The 24,347-nt window shown below is 42.6% G+C and overlaps 1 protein-coding gene across 2 annotated transcripts; it reads left to right on the top strand.

Annotated features, from left to right (window-relative positions):
• Nucleotides 1-1,921: 1,921 nt before the first annotated feature.
• CNDP2 (carnosine dipeptidase 2) lies at nt 1,922-17,220 on the top strand. 2 transcript variants are annotated; one of them, XM_039711139.1, is made up of 12 exons: nt 1,922-1,973; nt 4,556-4,651; nt 5,597-5,740; nt 8,200-8,362; nt 9,992-10,080; nt 10,980-11,180; nt 11,933-12,017; nt 12,550-12,710; nt 14,561-14,725; nt 15,239-15,380; nt 15,960-16,107; nt 16,530-17,220. In XM_039711139.1, the coding sequence occupies exons 2-12, from the start codon at nt 4,592-4,594 to the stop codon at nt 16,597-16,599; spliced, it is 1,428 nt and encodes a 475-aa protein (XP_039567073.1). In that variant the 5' UTR covers nt 1,922-1,973; nt 4,556-4,591; the 3' UTR covers nt 16,600-17,220. The 2 variants fall into 2 exon arrangements, with proteins under 2 accessions (XP_039567073.1, XP_039567074.1); XM_039711140.1 differs by lacking the exon at nt 1,922-1,973 and adding an exon at nt 2,477-2,560.
• The last annotated feature ends 7,127 nt before the right edge of the window (nt 17,221-24,347 follow it).

Raw genomic sequence — 24,347 nt, 5'->3', positions numbered from 1 at the left:
ATTTGCTACACAACAAATGCTTCTTTAATGCCTTCCTTTTGTCAGCTCGTGTCCTTGATTCTTATTTTGGTTTGTGAATTTTTTTTAAGGATGTCGGAAAAAAGTACCAAAGATTACTTCTATGTAGGAATATGAGAATTAAATAGGTCACCAGAAATTATCTGTGTCGTGTTACTTAATACCCTTCATAAATGCAACAAACTGCTTTTTAGAGGAAGTTTCTCTTTCCTTTTGTTAATTTTTTTTATTTTTAAATATTTTTTTCCCATTGCTTCCAGGCAAGACTCTTCCTAACATAAGTGTAAACAGAAACTTTACTCCCGTTTCTAAGTTCCATTTGTCCATTTTGGGTACATTTTGCCATCTCTTCTCCCACCAACATAGAACAGTGCCAGTTGTCCTGGTGTCAGGGTGTCCCCAGAGTCTGGGCTGCCAAGAGTGGCAGGAGCTCCCTATGGGGACCTGCCAGGGCAGATCCTGGCAGCCAGGGCCCATCCCATCCCATCCCATCCCATCCCATCCCATCCCATCCCATCCCATCCCATCCCATCCCCAGCCAGGAGCTGGCTGTCTGGGGGGGCACCAGGGCAGCCCCAGCTCCAGGCAGCTCCCTGGGGACAAACCAAGGATGGCATCATCCAGTGAATCTCCGGCTCAGCACGGCCTACAGCCGGACCTGCCGTGTGCAAGGCCCTAGCACTTATCTTGCCCCACCAGCCAAGTTCCCAAATTATGTCGCTCTCCCCCACAGCAGCTCACAGACCATCTGGCATGCCCCACCATTTCTCACTTGTTTCCAGCTCTTGAACTCCCAGCTATGTAATTTCATCCTGGTTCTACGTACAGACCAGGGAATGAGATGCTGGAGAGCACTGCCACAGAAAGGGACCTGGGGGTTCTGGTTGATGGCAAGTTGAACCTGAGCAGTGCCCTGGCAGCCAGGAGGGCCAGGGGTGACCTGGGGGGTACCAGGCACAGCACCTCCAGCTGGGCAAGGGAGGGGATTGTCCCGCTCTGCTCTGAGCTGGGGCAGCCTCACCTCCAGTGTTGGGGGCAGTTTTGGGTGCAACAATGTAAAAATGACATTAAGCCTTTAGAGAGCATCCAAAGGAGGCTATGAAGATGGTGAAGGGCCTTGAGTGGAACCCGTATGAGGAGCAGCTGAGGTCACTTGGTCTGTTCAGCCTGGAGAAGAGGAGACTGAGGACAGACCTCACTGCAGTCACAACTTCTTCGTGAGGGGAAGATGAGGGGCAGACACTGCTCTCTTCTCTGTGGTCACCAGTGGCAGGACCTGAGGGAACGGCTTGGAGTGGTGTCAGGGGAGGTTTAGGTTGGGTGTCAGGAAAAGGTTCTTCACCCTGGGCATGGGGCACTGGCACAGGCTCCCCAGGGAAGGTCACAGCAGCAGCCTGACACAGCTCAAGGAGCATTTAGACACTGCTCTCAGGTAGGATTTTTGGGGATGTCCTGTGCATGGCCAGAAGCTGGACTTTGGCAATCCTTGTGGATCCCTTCCAACCTGGGATATTCTCTAATTCATTCTGATTCTAGGAACCTGTCTAAGCCACATCTAAATCTTATTAAACCTATCTAAGTCACAAATCATAGAAGATCATAAATATACTCCCAGCTTCGGCTGGAACAATTCAGTTCTCCAGACTAGTCCCTGCCCCGGGCCCCATGTTATATTCGCCTATATATGATATTATATAGATATAGTCTATTCCTTTATTACACCCCTGTATGGCTCCGGCCCCGCCCCACAGGGGCCGCCCCCGGCAGGCCGCAGCCCTCCTCTGAGGCCCCGCCCCTTCTCGGTTCAAGTCCCGCCCCCGACGAGTTCACTGCCTGCGGATTGGCCGGCGTGCGCTGCACGTGATGTGGGGCGGGGCTAGCGCGGGGGTATTTAAAGGGCCGTGGGGGGCGATGTTTTCCTTACTCCAGGTGGAAGCGCGGCGGCGGCGCGGGGGGTGAGTGTCGGGAGGGCTCGGGCGGACCGCGTCCCTTGGTCTTGTCCTGCGGCGGCACCGGCGTGCGTGGCTGCCGCGGCCCTGCCCGGCCTGGCGGGGAGGAGCCGGGCATGCCGGGTGCGCGGCGCTGCCGGCGGGCCGGGCCTTGCTCCGTGTGCTCCGATGGCGAGCTCTGTTCGGCCTCGGGGCGCGGCGGCGCCGTGGCTGGCCCCGGGAGAAACTGCTCCTGCCCGCTGCGAGCCTTCCCCCGGCTGTCCTTGGGAGGCCTGCCGTGCGCCTGCCTGCTTCCCTCCCGTCCCGAGGCTGTCACCGGCCTGGGCGCTGCGGGGAGCTCGTCGCGGCGCTGCGAGACGCTGCGAAGAAAGCCACGTTTAACCTGCAAGGCAGCCTCGGCCCGGAGCGTGGGGCTCCAACCTGGCTGTGGAGCGCTCCTGGTTCAGTGCTCTCCTCTGGGATGTTGGTGTTGTTTGCGGATAAGGAGGGCAAGGTTGTACTGGTGCAATGATAGTCCTTTGGGCTGTTTTATTTCCAGGTGCAACTTCTCTAGTCCTGTGAAAACGTAAAACTGTGGAGCCTCCTCTGCATAGGTAGGAAGGGTTGAGCTCTCCATTCTGAAGGACTGGAAGTTCAAACCCTGGTTTGCAGACGAAGGGGGAAATAACATGCAGCCTGTTGCTGTGTAGTAACCAATAGTTACTTTTGTAGTTTGAAGCTTTCCGGAGCAGGCTTCTTTGTAGCTCTTCACTGTGACTTGTGTGATACAATGCCCTTGTGCTTTCAGAGCTATTTAACTATGGTTAAGGTGATATTTAAAGTAGTCCCTGATTTAACAAGTAGTTCAGCTCTTGTTTGTGTTGGACAGAAAGTGATCCTCCAGGTAACTTGTGTTTTGTGTCTGTGCTGTGGAGCTGGACCTCTGAGGTTGCTATAGAAATGGGTTGAATGAAGGGGAGGGTCAGGTGCCCTGGACTGATGCCTGTGTGCTGGTTTCCTGAAAAGTGCCACATGAATCCTGCCTGAGCTCTAGCTGTGAATGAAGGGGAGGGTCAGGTGCCCTGGACTGATGCTGTGTGCTGGTTTCCTGAAAAGCTCCTCATGGCTCTAACTGCATGTGAGAGGGTGGCTTCATTGGGGAGCCCTAGCCTCAGTGAGAAGCATTGCTTTAACTTGGTTATGTCTCTGTAGTCCTTCTGAAGGTGTTCAATTGTCACCTTTCGTGACTATTACAATGAATGCTTACCTGTCTGGTGATTTGGGATTGTTCTAATTGGTGTTAAAAAGTGGTTATCCAAATTTAAACTTGATGGATGCTTTGCATTAAAGTGATGCTATCTCTGGTGATGAAAAGGATTTTTGTATGTCAAACACCAGCATCTGTGCAAGTACAACCTTGCTTGAAAGAAAATTTGGGGTGGTGCTTGTATTGCAGTACATTGTGTGGGACAGCTTGCAGCTGCAAAGGATTTGTTTCAGATCTGTAGAGTAGTCAGCTGCTCTAGAAATCCTAAGACAAGCAGTCAGATGTTTTAACAACTGTCTTGTGACTGCCATGTAGAAGCAGAAGAAAGGCTTAAAGCTGACTCAACAAAATACTGAATCACAGTGGCCGGAGCTGCTGAACATGAACACTAGAGTTTTTCTCCTAGTCCAGACACTTGGATTCCAGAGGCAGACTTAAGGAGCTTCCTCTGGAGTTACTCAGAAGGCTTCTGGACAGTATCCTGAGTAATGTGTTGTAGAGCCACATCTTAGACCAGCTGACCTCCAGCGTCCCTTTGAACCTTAGCCATTCTGGGATTTGCAAAGTTCATTGTTTTCCTGGCATAGATGAGATCCTGTATCTTTAGTTCTAACTTGAGAGTTAAGCTTGTTTGCTTTGTTGTATTAGTGGGCAGTATTTCTTTTTAATATTGCTTTCAGACTGGTAAGGAAGTAAACTGAAAAGGAGTCTTGGGTTTTCTCGTGTGAACTTCAGTTGAAATAAAACAAAAGAAGGAAGTGTTAGCACTGAAGTCGTCACTAACAACTTGCTCGTGCCCTGCTGGGGCTGGCTTCCCATGACTTCATTCTGGCCTTATTTGTGAAATCTGAGTGGCAGGCTGAGACTCAAGGCTGAAGAAAGCAGTTTTCCTGCTGCTTGTTTTTAACCTCCTCTGCAGAGCACAAAGTCTGCTGCTTTCTTGGGCATGGCTAGCAGCATTCAAGCCTATGGCATGCTATTAGTTGAACTCATAATGAAATCTCTTTGAAGTTGCATTTTACTTGGGTAAGATTTTGCCTCTAAGTCTGCAGTAAAATGAAGAGTATGATTTCATTGAAGTCTCTCTAGAGACAAGACTACTCAGTTTAACTTTCAAAGTTATTTTGAGAGGAGAGGCATAAAGAGTGGTGTTGAAATTTAAATATGCTTTTGTTTAGCCACTTCACTGTGGTGATTTCATGAAAGGGAGAGGCTTCACATTTTATATTAGTACAGCTTGGTGTGTGGCATTAGAAGCTGAAAGGTGAAAGTCTCCTGTGGCTCTTGACTACTGACTGTCACTTCTTAACCCTGTGAAAATGAAATTATTTTTCTGTCACAGAATCTTCAAAATCACTGTTCTGAAAACTAGTCCAAAATGTCTGCTCTGGAAACCCTCTTTAAATACATTGACGAACACCAGGACCTCTATGTTCAGGTAAGTTTTTCTTGAGTTTTTTCCTGCAGCATGGGCAGCTATGGGATATTAGAAATTAGGTTATCAGCTTCAAGCTTGTTATTACATCTATATGATATAATAATCTCAAGCAATGAGAGAGAGGGGAGAGCAGGCAGCAAGTGTGAGGGATTTGAGTCAGGCCAGAAAACTGTTTCTTAAATGTAGGCATAGTTCTGTTCAAAAACCTTAATGTCCATGGCAAATTTATTAGGAAAATGATCTATTAGTGTATAGTGAAACTAGTGACCTCTTTAGAGGTACAGGAAGCTGACACTGGTTTCTGAATGCCAAACTAGGTTTATAGTTTCTTCCCTTTGGAGATGGGAAATGAAGTATATTATAAAGGAGGTTGGAACAAAGCGTTCTTGTATAAAACAGTTTATGCTGGGGTACAGAGGGAGAGGTTACCCTCTCCAAAGAAGTACTTTGCTGCTCAGCTGACCTGCTGTTTAGTTGTATTATAATCCCTTTCACCCATGAAGGAATCAGTGGTGCAGCACTGTGAACTCAGGCATGAACTGTGCCAAGTGTTCAGCTTGATTTCTGCCAGTTGTTCTTGCTGAGCTCACACAGGGAGGAACAACTCAAGTAGCCTTTTTGTGAGGCCCAAAAGACTTCAGCTGCTTCTGGATACTTAAAGAACAACTACAAGGGCACAAGCTGTGATACTCTTAGGCTTACTTGTCCAAAGTCTCTGTAGACTTTGTGCTATGCAGCAGGGACAGCTGTAGGCAAGTGAGGTTTTAGAGAACTTTTTGAGAGTAATATTATTGGTTACAAGTTCTTCTTTAAGCAGAGGACAGAGCTGATTTGCCTCAATTTGAGCTTGACTTAAACTAGTGTTTGTTGTTGAATTCCAAGGTGTGGTGGTATTTGCATGGTGCCTGTTGTGTAGTAAAACCTGTAGCTCTTCCATGTCCGCAGCGCCTGGCAGAGTGGGTGGCAATCCAGAGTGTGTCAGCCTGGCCGGAGAAGAGGGGTGAAATCAAGCACATGATGGAGGTTGCTGCCAAGGAGATTGAGCGACTGGGAGGCACAACCAAACTTATGGATATTGGGAAACAAAAGGTATGTGAGCATCTCCACATCAGCTTAATAGGAAAAAATCTCTTTAGAAGACAAGGTGTTTTGCATGACAGTGCTGGTTTCTTATGTTCCCAGTATGAAAGGCACCTGGACTCCATTGGAAGGCTGTTTATTGGACTTATCTCTATAAAGAAAGATGATAGTATGGACATTCTTATGCCCCTGCAGATACTGGAATCTCCATGCTGTGCCGCATCTAGCAGGCATCCAGCCAGCATCCAACATACTGTGCAGATCCCATGCATGGAATTTTTTTTCAATTTTATTTATTCAAGCTGTTCAGTTCCACTCACAAAAAGGATTTTGTGTGAGAATATCTTGATGCACTTTTAGATTAAGTCAAGGACATGCAGGTGATGTAATCCCCAGTGCCCAGTGGGAGCTGCCTTCAGGTTACAGTCAAGTGGCTCAGTATATCCTGCAGTCCAGGGATATGCACAGCACAGGGAGGAAGATGAAACTGTGTGCAGCATAGCATGGCACAGGCTTTGGGCCATCCAGGTTATCTTTGTGGGTTACTAATTCCTTGGTGCCTGATGGACTTCTGGGTCAGGATCACCACACAAAGGTCCTGTGGGCAGTGGCCTAGAAAGGCAGTAGCCTTTTGGGGTGTAGGATAATGTCTTTGCCACACAGTCTGAACCTTCTGGTGGGAAAAATCTTTGTTTATAGTAAACCTTGGGACCCAATTAAAGATGTTGAATTAAATTTTGGACTGCATTAAATGTGTGTTAAATACTTTTTGAACTGAGCATCTGCAAACAAATATGTTAGACATTTAAACAAGAGGCTGCTATTGGTCCTTAGACCCATAGACTATAAAGGTACTGACTGAAGCTTCAGTAAGTCTGCCAAAAGACTTCTGGACTCTTTCAGAAGTGTTACATTTGTCACAGGATTGCATTGCACCCTTACTAGATACAAAAGTATCATTAAAAGAATTACTTCCCTCCTCATTTTTAACCATCCAGACCCTTTTTTTTTCCCCTGAGAAATGTATGTGCCTATAAGAATGATAATGATAATCTCTTCCTAGGAAATATCCACTTGATATGCTCCTCCTCTCCAATGCCTAGCCACTACCTGCCTCAGAGCAAGAGCCATACCAAAATTGTTAGACTAGGATTTGGATAGTGACATTAAAAACCTTGTACTGGAGTGTTTACTAGTTTTAGGAGATTGTCCTTGTAATTGGTGTGAAAGATTGCTGAGTGAGAGCTGTGTTTATGGGAGCCTTCTGAGCAGTTTTTGCTTTGGGCAGCTGAATTACACTTGTTTGTAGCTACAGGTTCCAGCAGGAAAACAGCTGACTTGGGAGGGAATCTGTAGGTTAATTCTAGCTCTGCTACTACCTGCAGCCTAAAATCCCATCAAAAGCGTTTCAGTTAATTCAGAGACAAAGTTGTTCTTTTCATCACTGTAACTTTTTGGTAGCAAGAACTGATTTTAAAGTTTTATACGTAATATTTTTATTAGGTAACTTTAATCCATCTGCAAGAGCTACCTTCAGTGTTCTGTTTTATATTAAGTATAGAGAAAGCTAGTCAGTGTATTGTGTGTTGCTGCTATATCTGTGAGGGACAATGTAAAGCAACTGAACTTGTCAGATCCAAGTTGCTTTACAGCTGCACAGCAATTTATGGTGTTGATTACTGTAAATTCTTGCAGTAGTGCTTTAATCATGTAGAGCTGCAGCTGGCCAAGGACCATGTAACCTGTTGATAAAAATCTGGAGCTTGGGACCCATATAAGCAAAAAGTCAAGCTGATCTTGCATCTGCTGAACAGTGTGTAGAAGTACATGTTCACTGGAAGGGAAATACTTGCTGACTGGGAATAGCATGTGATAATTGCTTATGGAGTATTCCAAGGGATTAAACTAAATTCAACTCTTGAACTCCTGAACTGAGTTCATCAGCACTACCCTGCCCTTAGTGTAACAGTGTAGGCTGGTACAGAGAAATATGTCTCTTATGCTGATCTTATTTGGGTGTAGGCACATGTTACACCCAGCCTTACCACTGTCAGGAAATTTTTGTCCAGAGAGCTATACTGTGGACAGGATGAAAGTGCAGTGACAAGCAATACTGAATGGAGTTTATCACTTATGCTTAGGTCAGCATTAGATATAGCAGTTTGGCGTGCAGTCAGCTTGCTCTGCTAAAATCTGATGTAGGATTGGTAGTTTAAAGCTAACAGTTCTAAGTGGCTTGAAACATTTTGGCTGTTACTGGGACTTGTCAGGAAACTAACTGGCATGATGCCACTGGGCCTTTTTTGTCACCCTGCTTCTGGCAATTGGTTTAAGTAGATTAGGTTTTTTTAGCTTTCTGTGTCTCTACTCTCATAACCTCCACAGTAATTAAGGTAATTAATGTATCTGATTAAAACTCTGACATAAAATACCACATTTTAATAAAATTTCTGCCTTCCTATTTCTAGCTGCCTGACGGATCAGAGATCCCCCTACCGCCAATTGTTCTGGGAACACTGGGCACGGATCCCCGCAAAAAGACAGTGTGTGTATATGGTCACCTGGATGTTCAGCCAGCAGCACTAGAGGATGGCTGGGACAGTGAGCCCTTCACTCTGGTAGAAAGAGATGGTAAGAGCAGTGGACTTCACAAACTGATGAACTCTTCTGTAACAAGTGTGATATTCCTCAATTGTTCCAAAGCTGTGCCATTGATTGAAAGGGGCAAAGAGGGTAAGAAGTGGTATGGGTGTTTATTTAACACTGTCGAGGTAAAAATGTGCAGGTGGGGAAATGGTAAAGTCTAGCTGCAAAATCTCAGCTACTCTTGGGATTGTTTCCTTTTGTGATAGTCTAGCCTGTAATTTGCATGTTTTCTTCCTTGTAGCTACAATCTTAACTGCTGCCTTCTATGGTGCTAGCTTGTTGCCAGAGAGCTTTTTAGAACTAACTTCCTGTTCACAGTTTGAAGCCTGTAAGGTCATGTCAGACTGCAGGAATTTTGACTCATTACTGAGGAAAAAATACACAACACAACTTTTTTATGCCTGGAGACAGGAGTGGCATAGCAGCCTCTTTGGGTTGCCTTGTGTTCAACTGCTCTACTATGAGTACTACAGAGCCTCTTTGCAGAGGTAGTGCCCCAAAATTTGTCCCTCTCCCATAAATGGAGATGAAGAAATGGTGCAGTATCTCCTGTTGAAACAACACTGCCAGCAGTCAAGAAAAACTTGCTTTTCTATTAAAAGCTGGTGCTACCAACAGCTTCTTCTTTGTTTCACCTTCTCAGTGTTAAAGGTCAGATCAATAGAGGGACATTAACCACTTGTACTTTTCTATTAAAAGCTGGTGCTACCAACAGCTTTTTTGTTTCACCTTCTCAGTATTAAAGGTCATATCAATAGAAGGACATTAACCACTTGTGTTCCATAAGCATTAATGACTGCCAGAGAAGGGACTATCTGTGCAGCTAGTACTTCTGCTTGGGCACTTAGTCGTAGGCAGCAGAGTCCAAGTTACTAAACTGAGTTATTGCATCTCCTAGGAAGACCTAGACTGGCTGTGGCTTGTCTCTGTGGAGCCTGGCCATGCAGGAGTTGTTCACCTATGGCTCTTTACCTTTGCAAGCTGTCTGGGCTGTTCTGTCACTGGTTACATGCAGTGCTGAGGGTTTGTAGCCACAGCTCTGAGTTGCACTGATAGCTGCCTCTGTAATGATCCCATGTACTATATTTCCTTGGAATTCCTTGTGGCCTGTGAGACTCATCTTTGACTAAATTCCTTTCTAGGGAGATCCTCTTTTATCTGGAGAATCCAGAGAAGTGATTTGTCACTAGCCACTGAATTTTTCCTCTTCAAACAAAGAATTATTGAACTGAAGATAATACTTGATAGATTTCTGTTAAAAGCCAAAAACTTGTTTCTGTATAATGAGGTGTTTGTAGAAAATTATATTATAGTGAAGAATAAGGCAGCTATGTCTTTTCCTGGCCTTTAGTAAACTGTTGAGGGAGCAGCTGGGGGAAGAGGTGGGGTTGCTCTCTAAGAAGGGGGAACTATTGCAGTCCTGTATCTATCCCACTCTTGAAAGGGTATGTAAAGCAGGATGTAAAACTGCTAATTATGAAGAATCAGAAGTGAAAGGTTTTATATAAGCAGGTTTGAAAATATTACCCAAAACCAAATGTTCTCATCTAGGCAAGAGATGAAACTTCATAATAATTTTTCCCCCACTGGTTAATTTGTATGTTGTTTCTACAGGAAAGTTGTATGGGAGAGGATCAACAGATGACAAAGGTCCAGTGCTTGCCTGGCTGAATGCCTTGGAGGCTTACCAAAAAACTAATCAGGTATGTGCCCAAAACATATTCTGCCTTTTCACACACAGCTGAGTCTAGCAATAAATGTTATCCAAGCCACAAACCCTTGTGAGGGAAGCCTGCTTATTCAGCTGATTGGAGGAATGATGCAATAGTACTGTACATTTCCTGATTTCCTAGTAGGGTTAAGTTGACTTGCTGACAAGTTAGTCCTATAGATGCTTAGGTTGCACTTCTAACAATTTTCCTTTAATGAAATCTGTGGGAAGGAAAATACATATGCAGGCATGTGGAGCAGGAGGAATAATCACATGTGATCACTATAATGTAAGGATGTCAAATTATTTTGGCCTTTTTCAAGGCTTAATGTCTCACTGCCACTCAGCTCTAAGAGGAGGTTAACTTAGTAACACTAAAATTGGAAGCTTTGCTTGTTTCTGTTAAAGAAAATGTGCAATCACAAATAGCTCAGGGTGTTTAGTCTTGCAAGACAAGTTTGTTGCTTTTGAGAGGAATAACCAGTTCAGTTGCTGTCTAGGTATATAGAATATGCTAGACTGGATAGACAGGGTAGCTCTGTTCCTACTGTGGCATGCAATTCCTGTGGTTTATGTTAATTTTCCTAGCCTGGTGCCTAACCTTTGGCAACAGATTTCTGCTGTGTTCCCATGCTTAAGGGGTCTGGGGACAAGTTTTTAATACTTTGAAGAGTTTGAATTCCATCAAATGAAGGGTGGTATAAGTGCCCTCAACTTAAGCACAGTCCAAACTTTAAATCAGGTTGTGTATAATTAACAAATTCCACTGTCATGGAACTGTTTTAGCCCTGTCCCTTTTTCTGCTTTGAATGTGACAGATGAAAATTACAGATCACTCAAGGAGTCAAGTGTTCTCACATTCTAAATCTGTTCTTGTTTTTCATTTCAAAGGAGTTTCCAGTAAATATTAGGTTTTGCCTAGAGGGTATGGAAGAATCAGGATCTGAGGGCCTTGATGAACTGATTTTTGCTCAGCGAGATGCTTTCTTTAAAGATGTGGATTATGTTTGCATTTCTGACAACTACTGGCTAGGCAAGAAGAAGCCTTGTATTACTTATGGTTTGAGAGGTATCTGCTACTACTTCATAGAGGTAGGTGCTGAAATACACTGCAATCCATTATTATTAAACTGAATTTTCCACAGGAGAAGAGTGGTAGTGTAAACCTTTTCATGCCAGTAGCTTTTTTCAGAAAAGATGGAACTGGCTACTTATGTGGAGTGTTTTTTCCTAATTGTCTAAACATCCTTCTCTTGCTATTCTGTCTGATACTTGACTGGGTGGGATAGCTTTCAGATGTGTGAAGCAAGATAAGCCAGCATTTTCACTGAAATGGATTTTTATAGCATAGATATCTTCATCCACATACATCCTTATAGATGGGTGTCACATTTGTGCTTTCCAGTCAGTCCAGTCAACTGGAATATCCCCAGTTAACCAGAACTGCTGGTAGATGACTGAGAGTGGTTTGACAAGTTTTTACCAGTTCCCTCAATACTTTGGGGTGGGGTGGATCCCATCTGGGCCCATAGACTTGTGGATGGCTAATTGACATAGCAGGTCATTAACCATCTCCTCATGGATCATGGGCTTCCCTCATCTTCTCATCACCAACTTCCAGCTCAGGGAGCTGGGCATCCTGAAGACAACTGATATGGAAGACTAAGACAAAGACATTAAATACTTCTGCCTTTTTCTCATCCCCTGACACTACTCTGCTTTGAACAAATGATGGGGACACTCCTTGACCCTTGGCCAGATCAAGTTCTAGCTGGGCTTTGGCTGTTCTAGTCTCCTCCTACATGGCAAAACCCCTGTGCTGAATCTTCATTCACTTCAATCAGGTGGAATGTTGTGACAAAGACCTTCACTCCGGAGTTTATGGTGGTTCGGTGCATGAGGCCATGACAGATCTCATTGCTCTAATGGGTAAGAAAACACAGGTTTCACTGAATGCAGTTAAAATTGGAGCAAAAACCATCCAAGCATGACTGAGTTTGCAGTAGGAAAGCAGTGAGCAGTAAAATGGTGCTTGCCAGGTATGCAGAGCTCTACTGCCTTAGATATAGAAACATGGTGAAGGTCTTGCTAAGAAGTTGTCTGTTTACTCTTAGCTTTCCCTAAAATCTTGCTGCAAATTTGCATGTTAATTAAATCAGCTGTCTTCTCAAATTCTGCTGTGGGTATGATACTGAACTCTGGGAATCCTACCTTCAGACAGCCAGTGAAATGTAGCAGTGGGATTAAACAGTAGCAAGCAAGTGCACATTTTGTATACAGGCAAGTTTAAGTGTCCTCTTCCATGCTCAGTGGTGCATGCTCTGGAAAATAGAAGTCTAAATTCCATTGCATTTACAGAGTTTTCAGAAGGCCCAGACTTGTTTCCCAAGGAAAGCGTTCCAAGCAATGACATCTTGTATCTTCTGGTTGAATACTGATATTAAGTGTTTCTTGTTTACAGGTTCTCTTTTAGACAAGAAAGGGAAAATCCTCATCCCAGGTGTTAATGAAGCAGTGGCACCTGTTACTGATGAGGAGCTGGCATTATATGAGAAGATTGATTTTGACCTGACAGAATATGCAAAAGATGTAGGAGCATCAAGACTTCTGCATGATGCAAAGGTGTGCTACACTTCTCCTCTGCCCTGTCTAGATCAAGCTGTCTGTATTAGTGGGAGACCAGAAACAAACTTCTGTGGATGTGTGTATGTTATTAAGTAATTTGTTAGGCAGAGGATTCATCTGATGTCTTCAAAATGGTGAGAATGCCTTGAAGATAATTTTGCTTTCTGTATGGTTGACTGCACACTTGACACTTTGCAGAGGAACTGCTAGTGTTAGGTGCTTGAAACCTTAGGTTATCCCATGTTTAACTCAAGTAGTCTTGACAACTCTAAATTTGCTCCTTACTCTGCATGAATAGTATTTGTAACTTTGATGCTGTTCTCTTAATGCTAGATAAGAATGTTGGCAGCTTTCCAGAGGTCAGGTGACAATCTACATATAACATCTGATTTTCTACATCTGTAGGCAGTTCAGTGGGTTATCAGAAATAAAGCAGTTGCTCAGAGATGATTGCTCCTTAAGTGAGAAAAGAGCTTGAAACCTAGCTTTGCTGAATTCAAGGCTGACATGCTGAACATGTTCCTTGACCTGGCAAACAAGGACTGTTTCATAACCATGAGCTAGGCAGCTCAAATCTTTGAACAATCTCAAGCTCAATAAACTCATGTCTAAAGTTAAATCTCCATTTTGGGAGCTCTCCAAATGAATGCTTTTACAGCATTGAATCTTACAAGGTACAGGTATTACATACTAATTTTAAAACCCTAGATGTAAATACATCTCCTGGCATAAAAAGCAGACACAGGTGTTGTAAAAGGCAAGTTTACATGTGCAGGTCTGTCTTCTGTCCTGGTACTGTCAGGGGACTCCAAACTTAACTCAAATAGGAATAAGTAACAATTTATGTCCTCAACCTTGTCTTGGCATGCTCAGGTTTATATCAACTGGGAGCACACAGGCTTCCTTGCTTAGCCTTGTCCTTTAAAGTAATAGATGAATTCTAGCTTGGATACAAGGAGGAGCTGGCAAGATGTTCTTTGTGATACTGAGCTGAGGCTGTTCAGTCTTGGCTCAACAGAAATTCCAGCTAAGGGCCTTGTAAGCTGCATACATGCAAGAAGGGCTTTAGGGCTAGGGAGAGATGATTGTAACTTCCAGCTAAGAAGCAAATGTGCTTGAGAGATTTGAACTGTGACAGCTACATTTGCTTTGAGAGAAGATTTTAAGCAGGCTGTACCTGGAGAAAAATCAACTTGTTAACATAAAGTACACAAAATTTCTGAATCTCCTGTATTTCTGCAGTGAAGCTCATGCTGGAGACACTGCACCTGTGTCTGCTCAGGGCAAATCAGCAACTGCACTGAGTTCAGGATCCAATGTTAAAGGAAGTATACCTGGAATGCAGTAGTGGTCAGTTTAATTAACCTGGAGTTCAGGCTTTTTAAAACCACTGATGATATGAAGAAAAGCACACTGTAAGCCTCAGTTTGAGCAGTGGTGAGGCTTTTAGAAAATGTGAACTTAAGCAGTGTCTTGGTGATGAAGGCACCTGCCTGTCCCAAGGCAGAGGGAATTAAAGCTTTCAATGTTGCCTACAAACTGTGCTTGAGCACCTTATAAATGCTGCTTGTGTTCTAATCAAAAGCAGACTGTTTATGTCCCCTGAGTTCCACAGAGCTACGAGAGAGCCAGACTAGAACTGCTGAGTATCTTAAGCTGCTGAGAACCCAGCTGTGTTATCAAAATGTGTGCTTATTGGGAGTAACAGCTTCTGAGTGATCTTCAACGAGCTGCATTTCTGCATGGGGAAAAGCACTATTTTTTGCAAGTTCTTTATTAAGTTGAAATAATTTAGGGAACTCTGTCAAACTTCATGTAACCTTGCATTTTTCTCTTTGCTTCTACAGAGAGAGATCCTTATGCACAGGTGGAGATACCCATCCTTGTCCCTTCATGGAATTGAAGGGGCCTTCTCAGCCTCTGGTGCCAAGACTGTGATTCCCAGGAAAGTGATTGGCAAGTTCTCAATCAGGCTTGTGCCAAACATGACTCCTGAAGAAGTCACAAAGAATGTATGTTGAGATGGGTTGCTGCTATGCAAACAAGTGTCTCTAAACTTCTGTTCACCTTGCCTTGGGGAAAGAGTTATTCTGTTTTCTAAAGCAGTTCTGTTCATTTGCTATCTTGCCTGTACTGCACCCCAACATGAGATAACTGAGGGAATCTTGTGGTGCCCCAGTGGACTGTGGTGGTCTGATTATCCAGTTTCTCTAAACTCAAAAGGGCTTAGGAGTAAATGCTAACCTAATTGTAGGGCACTTGAGCTGCCAGAAATGCATATTCAAGAGCAGCAGTGTTTGACATACTGGCTAGCTGTTCTATGATACACTGTTAATTTGCCTAAAGAAGATATTCTGACTTCAGAGCAGAGAATCATTGGAATACTTCAAAATAAGAGCAATAGGAAAAGCATTGCTGCCCAGTTGTAGTGATCTGCAAGTCCCTATGATGCCTTTAGAATATGAACTTTGCCAGTGCTCATACAAATGCTAACAGTAGATAAGATCATTCCATCTTTCTTACAGGTTGAAGACTACTTGAATAAAAAGTTTGCGGAGCTGCGGAGTCCCAACAAATTCAAAGTCTACTTAGGCCATGGTGGAAAACCCTGGGTGTCAGACTTCAACCACCCCCACTACATGGCTGGTAGGAGGGCCATGAAGACAGGTCAGTGGGTTTTTCACTTGGCACTGGTAGGATTAAAAGTCTCTTGTTCCAGCACCTCAAGAAACACTGAGGAGGTCATGTTTGATGAATATTAAGTGTTCTGCCCCCATGTTTAATAACTTTAGTTCACTAAGTGAGGAAGCATGTCATGTGCAACCTTTAAATGGAAATTTGAGGTACAGAAAGGAAAGATACTGGATATCAAATTAATTTATACTGTTCTGGGACAAATTTGTTGATGTGGTGTTGCTTTTGCACAAGGATGAGACTGTTGGTTCAGATCACCTGCTAAGCCAAATTCAATGAAGTTTGGTCACAGCACCCCTCTTAATCAGTTTAGCTAGATTGTATTGGGCAGCTAGAGCAACTCTAACTTGTGTTGGAATACAGACAGGCCTTCAGATGAAGTGTTGGTGTGTAACTGAACTCTGACAGTGACAGTATTCCAGTGCTACATCTGTGGGGAGAAGCTCCACAGTTTTATGGCCTTTGCAGTCTGGCTGATTTGGCCAGCACCTGGTACAAATGGGCACATGGGAAAAAATAGACTTCAAACTGACTAGAGTATCACTTTTCTAGTTTTTGGAGTTGAACCAGACCTGACGAGGGAGGGAGGAAGCATTCCTGTTACCCTTACTTTTCAAGAAGCCACAGGCAAGAATGTCATGCTGCTTCCTGTTGGAGCTGCAGATGATGGTGCTCACTCTCAAAATGAAAAACTAAATAGGTAAGAGAATATCTATTCCTGTTCTGGGGTGTCTTAGCATGTATTATGAAAAACACCAATAACTGTGCTCTTGCTTTGGTTTAATCCTCTGGATGGCAAAGTGCCATCCTCCCCAGGAGAGAATGACTGACTGGTTGGGTAACTAGTTTGTAGCTGAATTTTGATTTCTAGATTGATACTCTTGAAACCAGAAGCAGGTTTTATATTTTGGTCTCTAGGTTCGCTCCCCTCTCCCCCAAGGGTGGTGTTTCTGTCTTGCCAGGGAGTATGTAGGGGTTTGGGCAGTAGTGCCTGTTGCCTACAGCAGCAATTCCCATGGAGTTTATCATGCACAGGACTGATGTGTGGGCTTTGCAAATAGGATATCTGCTAGGAATAAAGGTCAGTAAAGACACTGCTAAAAGAAGCTCTCTTCTTTGCAGGTACAATTACATCCAGGGGGTGAAGATGCTTGGTGCATACCTCTATGAAGTTTCCCAGCTGAAGGACTAAGATACCTCACCTTCTGGTTTATGCATCAGAAGTCTGAACTTTCTTGCAAAATGTCATCAATTACCAAGTCTTACATGGCTCCCCTTTTCTACCAACACTCCACTGATTTGGTGGGGGAGAGGGAAAGGGGCAGTTCCATTTGACAAAGGACATGATACACCAAAAATACTTCTCTAAATGCTTACTTTATATGAACAGACAATTGCTTAACTGGTCAGCAGTCCTGAACCACTACTTCATCCCTCTATCACTTCAGTTTGCTGTATTCATCTACTTTTCCTGTAAATGAAGAGGAATTATTTACTCTCAGCAGTTTAAGCAGCCACAGCAGTGGCAGAACTTCCAGCCAATTTAAGGTTCTTATTCCTGGGTATGTCCTGGAAACAAGTAGTCAAGATTATGGGGCGACACTGGAATGTGCTCAAGCTGTACTGAGATATCTGTCTTTGCTGACTGAGTAATTTGGAAGAGCAGTTTGTCTCTTACAGTTGATGCCTGCCTGCAGGTTTCAATTTACAGGGAATCAGGTTGTAACAAATCTCACTGTGGTAGTGACTACTGGCCATTTTTGTAAAGCTGCCTTTGTACTACCAAAAAAGAATAATAAATAATCATGCTGTAGTTTGGCTCTTGGTCTCTATGGTTTAAATAACTGCTTGGGTGGGAAAGCAACTTTGGGGACTTGGGAGGGACACTTCTGTGGCTATAGAGACAGATGAGCAACATGGCTACAGAGGCTGTATCTTGTGGGAATCCAAATTGTTATTCCTGGGCTCTTGCTCCATAAGAATTTGTTGACTTGAAGCTGATGTTGCAAACTCCAGCTCTCCAGTGAGAAAATGAGCTCAAAATGTTTCGTTTTGGTTCTGTAAACCAGGCTATCACACTGTAGCATAACTGATTATACTGCAAGGGAGTGAATGGAATTTTGTAGGCATGAACAGGGAGAGAAGAGCTCACTTGTAACTACTGCTGACATCCAACTTCAGACTGTCTACTGGACACATTAAACTCCACTACTTTTGTTATTATGTCAAAACTCCAGGAAAAACAAACTTTTAAATGCTGCTATCTGAACTGGATTGGGCTCCCTGCTTCTGAATTACCTGATCAGCACTGGCAGCCTAAAGTAGGTAAGTGTTTCAAGTGGTGATGCTTTGCTCTGAAAGCATGGTACAGTCCTGTGTCCTGACACAGGTCAGCAGCATGAGATGATTCCCCCTTTGAAGGGTAGAAGGTAGGAAAATCTTCTCTAACTGGTTTTCACTGTTTCATAATCTGGAGACTTATTGGTGGAGAGCTGTTGGGCTAGGGAGTCTTCTGGTGTCACTGAAGACTTGTTTTGGTTTTTTTGGTTTGTCACTGAAGTTGGTGGCTGGAGATAATCTGGTACCATTAACCCTTGCACTTGGAGCTGGAGTACAGTCAGACCATCCTGTGTCAGTTCTTGTGAGCACTGAACACAAACACTGGGGAGTGAATGTTTATTAATTTGGTTGTGAACTATGTTCAGAAACCATGTGTAGTAGTCCTTTTGGTAACAAATTTCTTGAGAATCAGCTAATTGGCTCAAGCTCTGCACTGCAGATACTGTATCAGATCCTGTACGTGCTGAGTAAGTGTAGCATGGCAGAGTTGTGAAGGAGGCCCAGACAGAATAAAGGGTGTCAAGGGGTTTGTAGAAAAGGCTGCAGAGCAGATACTGTTGAATATACAGCAGAAATATTTTGGTATGGGGAGTGCCAGAACCCTGTGAAAAACCCATTAAAATGGCTCTTTGGCCTGAGCAACCTGCAGGGGCCTATTCAAGCCTCCAGGAGTAGGTTGCTAAAGTAATCAGTACAGAGTGAGATGTAATTGGGGCTTCAGATTTGTTTAGATGAATCATTTTAAATTCAGAAATTATCAGTATCTGTTAGCCTCCTACAATGGGGCTTGCTTTATCTGTGACCTCTCTTGTCCTTGCAGAAGGTGAAGCAGTAGTGAACACTAGTACTCAGTGAACAAGGCAGGCAGAAGGGGACTAGTGGTGCCAGCTTATTTCTGTGGCCTGTGTGCTTCACACCTGCCATCCATGAGTGCTTGTGCATGGTGTTAAGAGTTTGCTTTGCCCAAGCTGTTCGAATAACAGCACTGCTGTACAACACAGAAGTGTCAGTGAAGCCCAGAGCCTGATGCCCCTGTCTGCTGTGTGTGCAGAGCCCACTTGGCACTTCCCACACAGAACTTCACAGCATTGCTTTACCTGTTGAATTTGAAACTGAGGCATCCCTTGATCAGCATGTGGCTGTCAGCAAGTCTAGTTTGCTGGTACTTCCAGTTCTCCCACTCCAAGGAGGGAGAAAGATCTACAACATGGATTTTACAGCTACTTGTTCTCAGGGTGCATCTGTTCCAAACTGAGAATGTGGACTTGTGCCCTCATTTATCAGTAGATTGCTTGTGTCTTGGCAAAGTCCATGGCAATGTATCTTGATATGGAATATGCACTTAAAAGAGCAGCTGGAGTTATTACAAGCTGTTGTCACTAAATAAACTCTAAGTGCAATTTAAAATGTGATTTTTATTTATTCCTTTGTGTTCTGGGAAACACAAGCATGCACATTAAAACACAGCCCTGATTCTCAACTATGATGCAATACATTTTAGGCTCATCCAGTGCAATGTTTCCTAATTTGAAACTGTTTTTAACTTGCAAAACAGACTTTGGTTTACCATAATGAGTTTGCATGCACTAACTAAATCAAAACTTGAAGAGCTTCAGCTCTGTGATCTTGACCTTGAAGCAGTGTGAAGAGTGGAGATAACATAGAGCTAATATAAAGTATTCCAGTTTGCTCATGTTAAACTATTAGCTCAAAAACATTACCACTTTTTCAGTGTTATCTGAACTCATTCAATTAAAATGTAATAGATTAATGTGTTATAGATGCATTTACATTGTGAGGTGTCCATCTGAGCAAACTGCCTTCCTGATAATTAATAAAGTTATGCGGGGATTTAAATCACTCTTCAGAGAATCTTCTTAGGCTACCCAGGAAAGTTTAGTGGGTAATTTTGATTCTAGTCCCTTGCTAGCTTGATCATACCATTTTACATCATGAGCTTGGGTTATGACAAGCCCTGAATGCTGAGACATGTTTTTCTAGTACTTTTAAATATTAATTTCTCTATTAATTTTGCATACCCTTAGTGATTCTGAGATTTCTTGAGGAAAATTTACTATGCATGCTTAATGAAACAGGCCTGCTGCTGCTCAAGCAGCAGTATGCAGTGTTCTCCTCTCTGTGCAGGCTTTTTATTTTCAGTCCTGGAGAAGCAGCTCACAGGCCTCTTATGTTTCTGTCCTTTAGATTGAAAAATGCATTAACAAGCACAATTAAGCAGCTTTTTTATCACTATTCTTGTGCTGCAAAGGCAGCTGTCCTGTATAATTCCACTGGGATAACCACCACGGAGTCACTCTTCAGGCTCTCTGCGTGCTGGGGTTTTGTGGAAGGTTCTGGGCAGGGCTACTCTCTGTGCAGGCTTTTTATTTTCAGTCCTGGAGAAGCAGCTCACAGGCCTCTTATGTTTCTGTCCTTTAGATTGAAAAATGCATTAACAAGCACAATTAAGCAGCTTTTTTATCACTATTCTTGTGCTGCAAAGGCAGCTGTCCTGTATAATTCCACTGGGGTAACCACCACAGAGTCACTCTTCAGGCTCTCTCTGCGTGCTGGGGTATTGTGGAAGGTTCTGGGCAGGGCTGTGGGAGTGGCTGCTATGAAGAGCTGCCAGAAGCTTCCATGTCTGACAGAGCCAATGCCAGATGGCTCCAAGACAGACCCACCAGTGGCCAAGGCTGAGCCCAGCAGTGAGGGTGGTAGAGCCTTTGGGACAATGTAACAAGGAGGGAAAGAAGGTCCTGCACAGAAGTAATTGCAGCCAGAGAGGAGTGAGAATACGTGAGAGAAGCAGCCCTGCCACCCAGGTCAGTGATGGAGGGGAAGGAGGTGCTCCAGGAGCCAGAGCTGTCTCTTCTGCTGAGAAGAACAGACCATGGCTGTTCTTCTCAGCCCATGGAGAACCAACACGTGATGAGCTGACTGTCTCCCTGGGGTAAAGGAGGGAAAGAACTGGGAATCAAGTTAAGCTTGGGAAGGAAGAAGTGATCAGAGAAAATGTTTCACAGCTTTTTATTTCTCATTATCATACACTGCTTTGATTGGTCATAATTTAATTTCTCCAAGTCGAGTCTGTTTTGCCCATGATGGTACCTGGTGATCTCTCTCTGCCTTTATCTCAGCCCATGACTCTTTCATTATATTTTCTCTCCCCTGTCCAGGTGAGGAGTGGAGTAATAGAGCAGTGTTGGTGGCCACCTGAAATCCAGCCAGAGTCAGTCCCTCATGCTTTTGTAACCCTGCACAGACTTGATCCACTGAACAAAATGCCAAAATATTTAAAAGTGAAATATATTCAGTTATTAGATTCTAGAAAATCTTCTAGAGGTGCTCCTGTGTTGGCTGTTGCTTGTGAAACCGTGTGCCCCCCAGTTGTCAGTGACAGTCCACTGGTCTGTACTGAAAGAGTTTTATTTCAAGCTGAAGTGTTCATAGGCAGTGTGTATGAATAGTATTTAGAGTCCTTTGAAGGCTATGTGGGAATACAGGGAATGCTGCTACTGCTTAAGTGGGAATACAGGTAAAAACATGGATAAAAATGCTAAATGTGTTCATGTAAAGGTGAATCTTTGCAGCACTGTTTCCTTGCTCTTTTGGACAGGGTAAATTAATGTTGGTGTAGTGAATAGTGCAGTCAATATTAGATTTCAGGATAAATGCTGTATTGCCTTTGACTAATTTAAATGCTTGTAGGTAGAATTTTGAGATCCTGTTGCTTAATTTCAAGAATACCTATTAAACTCTTCCTTAGACTTGTAGAAAGCAATATAAACTAAGTGTTAAAGTAGTAAAATGGCTGCAAAAGTCTTTTGAAAACTAGAATGCTATAAATTATCTATTTATTTATAAATGTCTTTGATAAGGTGTTGGTTTAGACTTGCTGTATTAGTAATGGGTTGACAATTTTTTCTCTTCCATTTTCAATTGTTTAGCAGTGCATCATTAGAAACCTTTTAAACATAAAAATTGTTTCTTTTGATGGATTTTTAATAGTACAAGCAGAGTACAGAATACCTGCCCTTTGCTGCCTCACACGTTCTCTGCTGTTGCTGCTGTTCCTGCTCTCCCATTCCTATTTTTCCCAGTCATTCACATGAGGGGAACTAATCCTATGAGAGGAACCCATGAAGTTTCCAAGGAATATTTCCAGGCTTTTGCTGTATAACGTGATAGTTACATGTTAACGGGATTGAGTCTTTTGCTTTTTGTATAAAAACTGTAGTTCTAATTCTAACATGGGAGCTGCTAGGAGGAAATGACCTTTAATTTTACTCTGTAGTTGCCTCAGCAATAGTTTTCAGTTTTTGGAAGTTGGCATACCATTATAATAACACTAAATAGAGTGGGAGAAGGTAACTTTTGTTTCCAAATTCCTCTCCCTTAACCTCTTTACTATTTGAGTGAATAGTAACCAATGAAAATTTGGGCAGAAGAGCAGCTACATCTGCAAATCCACTGGAACACAGTACTTTTTAATTTGTGGAAATGCCAGAAGTTAAAAGCATCAGAAAAAATGAATTGGAAATGGTTCCGGGCATATCTCTTTAGGTTTTTCTATTGTGTTGAACACTTAGCTGCAGGACTGTAGTTCAAAGCTGCAAGAATACAATAGAAATTCAAAATACAGTAGAGTCTGCATGTCATTTTTAGGAAATGGTTGTCAAACAGAGAATTAATACAAAGAAAGCAAAAGATTTATTTCTGCACAGCTTTGAATCTTGTTAATATTTCCAAAATATCCTGTAATGTGTTGCCAACCATATCCTTAACTTTTGTACAAGGAGAGGCAGTGCTGCTTGTGATTAGTTTAAGGCAGTTTTAATTCTGAGCAGATGGGTTCAGGAATACAAATCAAGAAGGGGGAAGACTGCATCAGGAGCTGAGGCACACAGGGCTACCAATTCTGTTGCCTGGCAACAGAATTTCAGTATATAGTTGTGAATAATGATACCTTGAATGTGAACAGGCTTGGGAGAGACTCAGGTAGAGAGCAGGCATCTGAAATGAAGTAAAGGGCTTCATGAGAGAGGTAAAAGTGTATAAATACATGTTCCTGGAGAATAGAGCACCAGAGTTCATTAGCTTCCAGTCTTTGGTCTGCTAATGTACCTTTGCACTTATCTGGAAATGATATTTAATGGAATCTGGCTGGTTATGAATTTAAAGTTTGTAGACCTGCATATAATTTTTGGAAGCTTTCCTTGGAGCTGTCTGACACTCATAGATGAAATTTAAATACCTTGAGACCAGTTCAGAATTATTTTTTTTTTTAAGTTCATATGAGTTTTGAGGAAGGGATTTGAGAAACGGCATAATAAAATTTTGTTTTTAACTGCAGATAAGTTCATGCATTGACTGGTTTAAAATAGAAATAGATTAAAATGTAGCAAATGCATCTGGGTGGGTTTTTTTTCCCATGGAAAATTGGAGCACCAGATTAACTGAGTATTAAATTAATAGAAAACTGTGCTGTATTATATCTCCCACTGTGTGAAAGTGTTCCTATAGGATATGACAGGTAATTGAGTCATCAACATAAAATATTAATAATTAAGATGATACATTTCATTCTCTTAATGTGCTGTAGTTCCACATCTATCTACGTGCAAATATGACACAGATTTACTGGGACACAGCAGTCACCTTGAAGCTGTGCTCAGTAGCAGCTGATTAGCATTATCTCTTCCAAATGCAAAATAAGTTCAGCTTCTCTGACCTCATTAGAGGGAGCTGAGAGTGCCTCAGTAATAAATGCTCATCTAGCTTCTTTCAGTAATTTGATTTATATGGAAGAAAGTTTTAATGACACATTCCCAGCCACCACTAATAGGCCAGCAGTCCTTATGGATATAGACGAAGGACTTTGAATATAATTAGACTTAGCACTAAAAATTAAAAAGGGGGATCAAGTAGAAAAATATTATTTTTTTCGCTAGCACAGTCTGTAATAGAGCTGTCTTTTCACACACTTGTATTTATACACATCAAAACAGAAATAAGGCTAATGTATCCAGAAGTGTTTGACGATCTGTAAGCTTGGATACATGCACCTGTTTGCTTTTGAATTTGAATTACTACAGTCTATGCCCATCAAAAATAATTATCATTCTGGCACACTATTAGTTTTCTTTTCCATTGCTGAATAGAAAGGATTTGTGGCCTTTGAAGCTGAGAGGTTCATTCTTTAAGTTTGGGTCTAAATCAAAAATAGAAGAGGTGGTGAATTGAAATTGTGAAATATTCAGAAACTTGTTTGTTTTATAACAGAGCACGATGGTAAATTTTAATTTCACACACTTTGCATAAGATTATAATGCAAAAATACAGATTGCAATCAGTCTGTTCCAAATATAATCTTATCTCTGTTGATAGAAATTAATATGTCATCCTGAGTCCTTTAAACCTATCAAGCTAATCTGCAACTCAAACCTAACAAACCACAAAATGGTATAAAAGCCTCTTCTGTAGTCTGTGATTAGGCAGAATTGGTTACTTCAGGAAATACAGGTATATTGGCAAATGATGCATAATTTTATAAGCTTGGTCTGTCACTTGTTTTTCACAGATGTGTCAATATTCAGA

The sequence above is a fragment of the Passer montanus genome, unplaced genomic scaffold (genome assembly GCF_014805655.1).
Source record: "Passer montanus isolate IOZ18808 unplaced genomic scaffold, ASM1480565v1 scaffold24, whole genome shotgun sequence".
NCBI lineage: Eukaryota > Metazoa > Chordata > Aves > Passeriformes > Passeridae > Passer > Passer montanus.
Note: the sequence above shows the minus strand (reverse complement) of the source record. Positions and strands in the feature narration are given on the sequence as shown.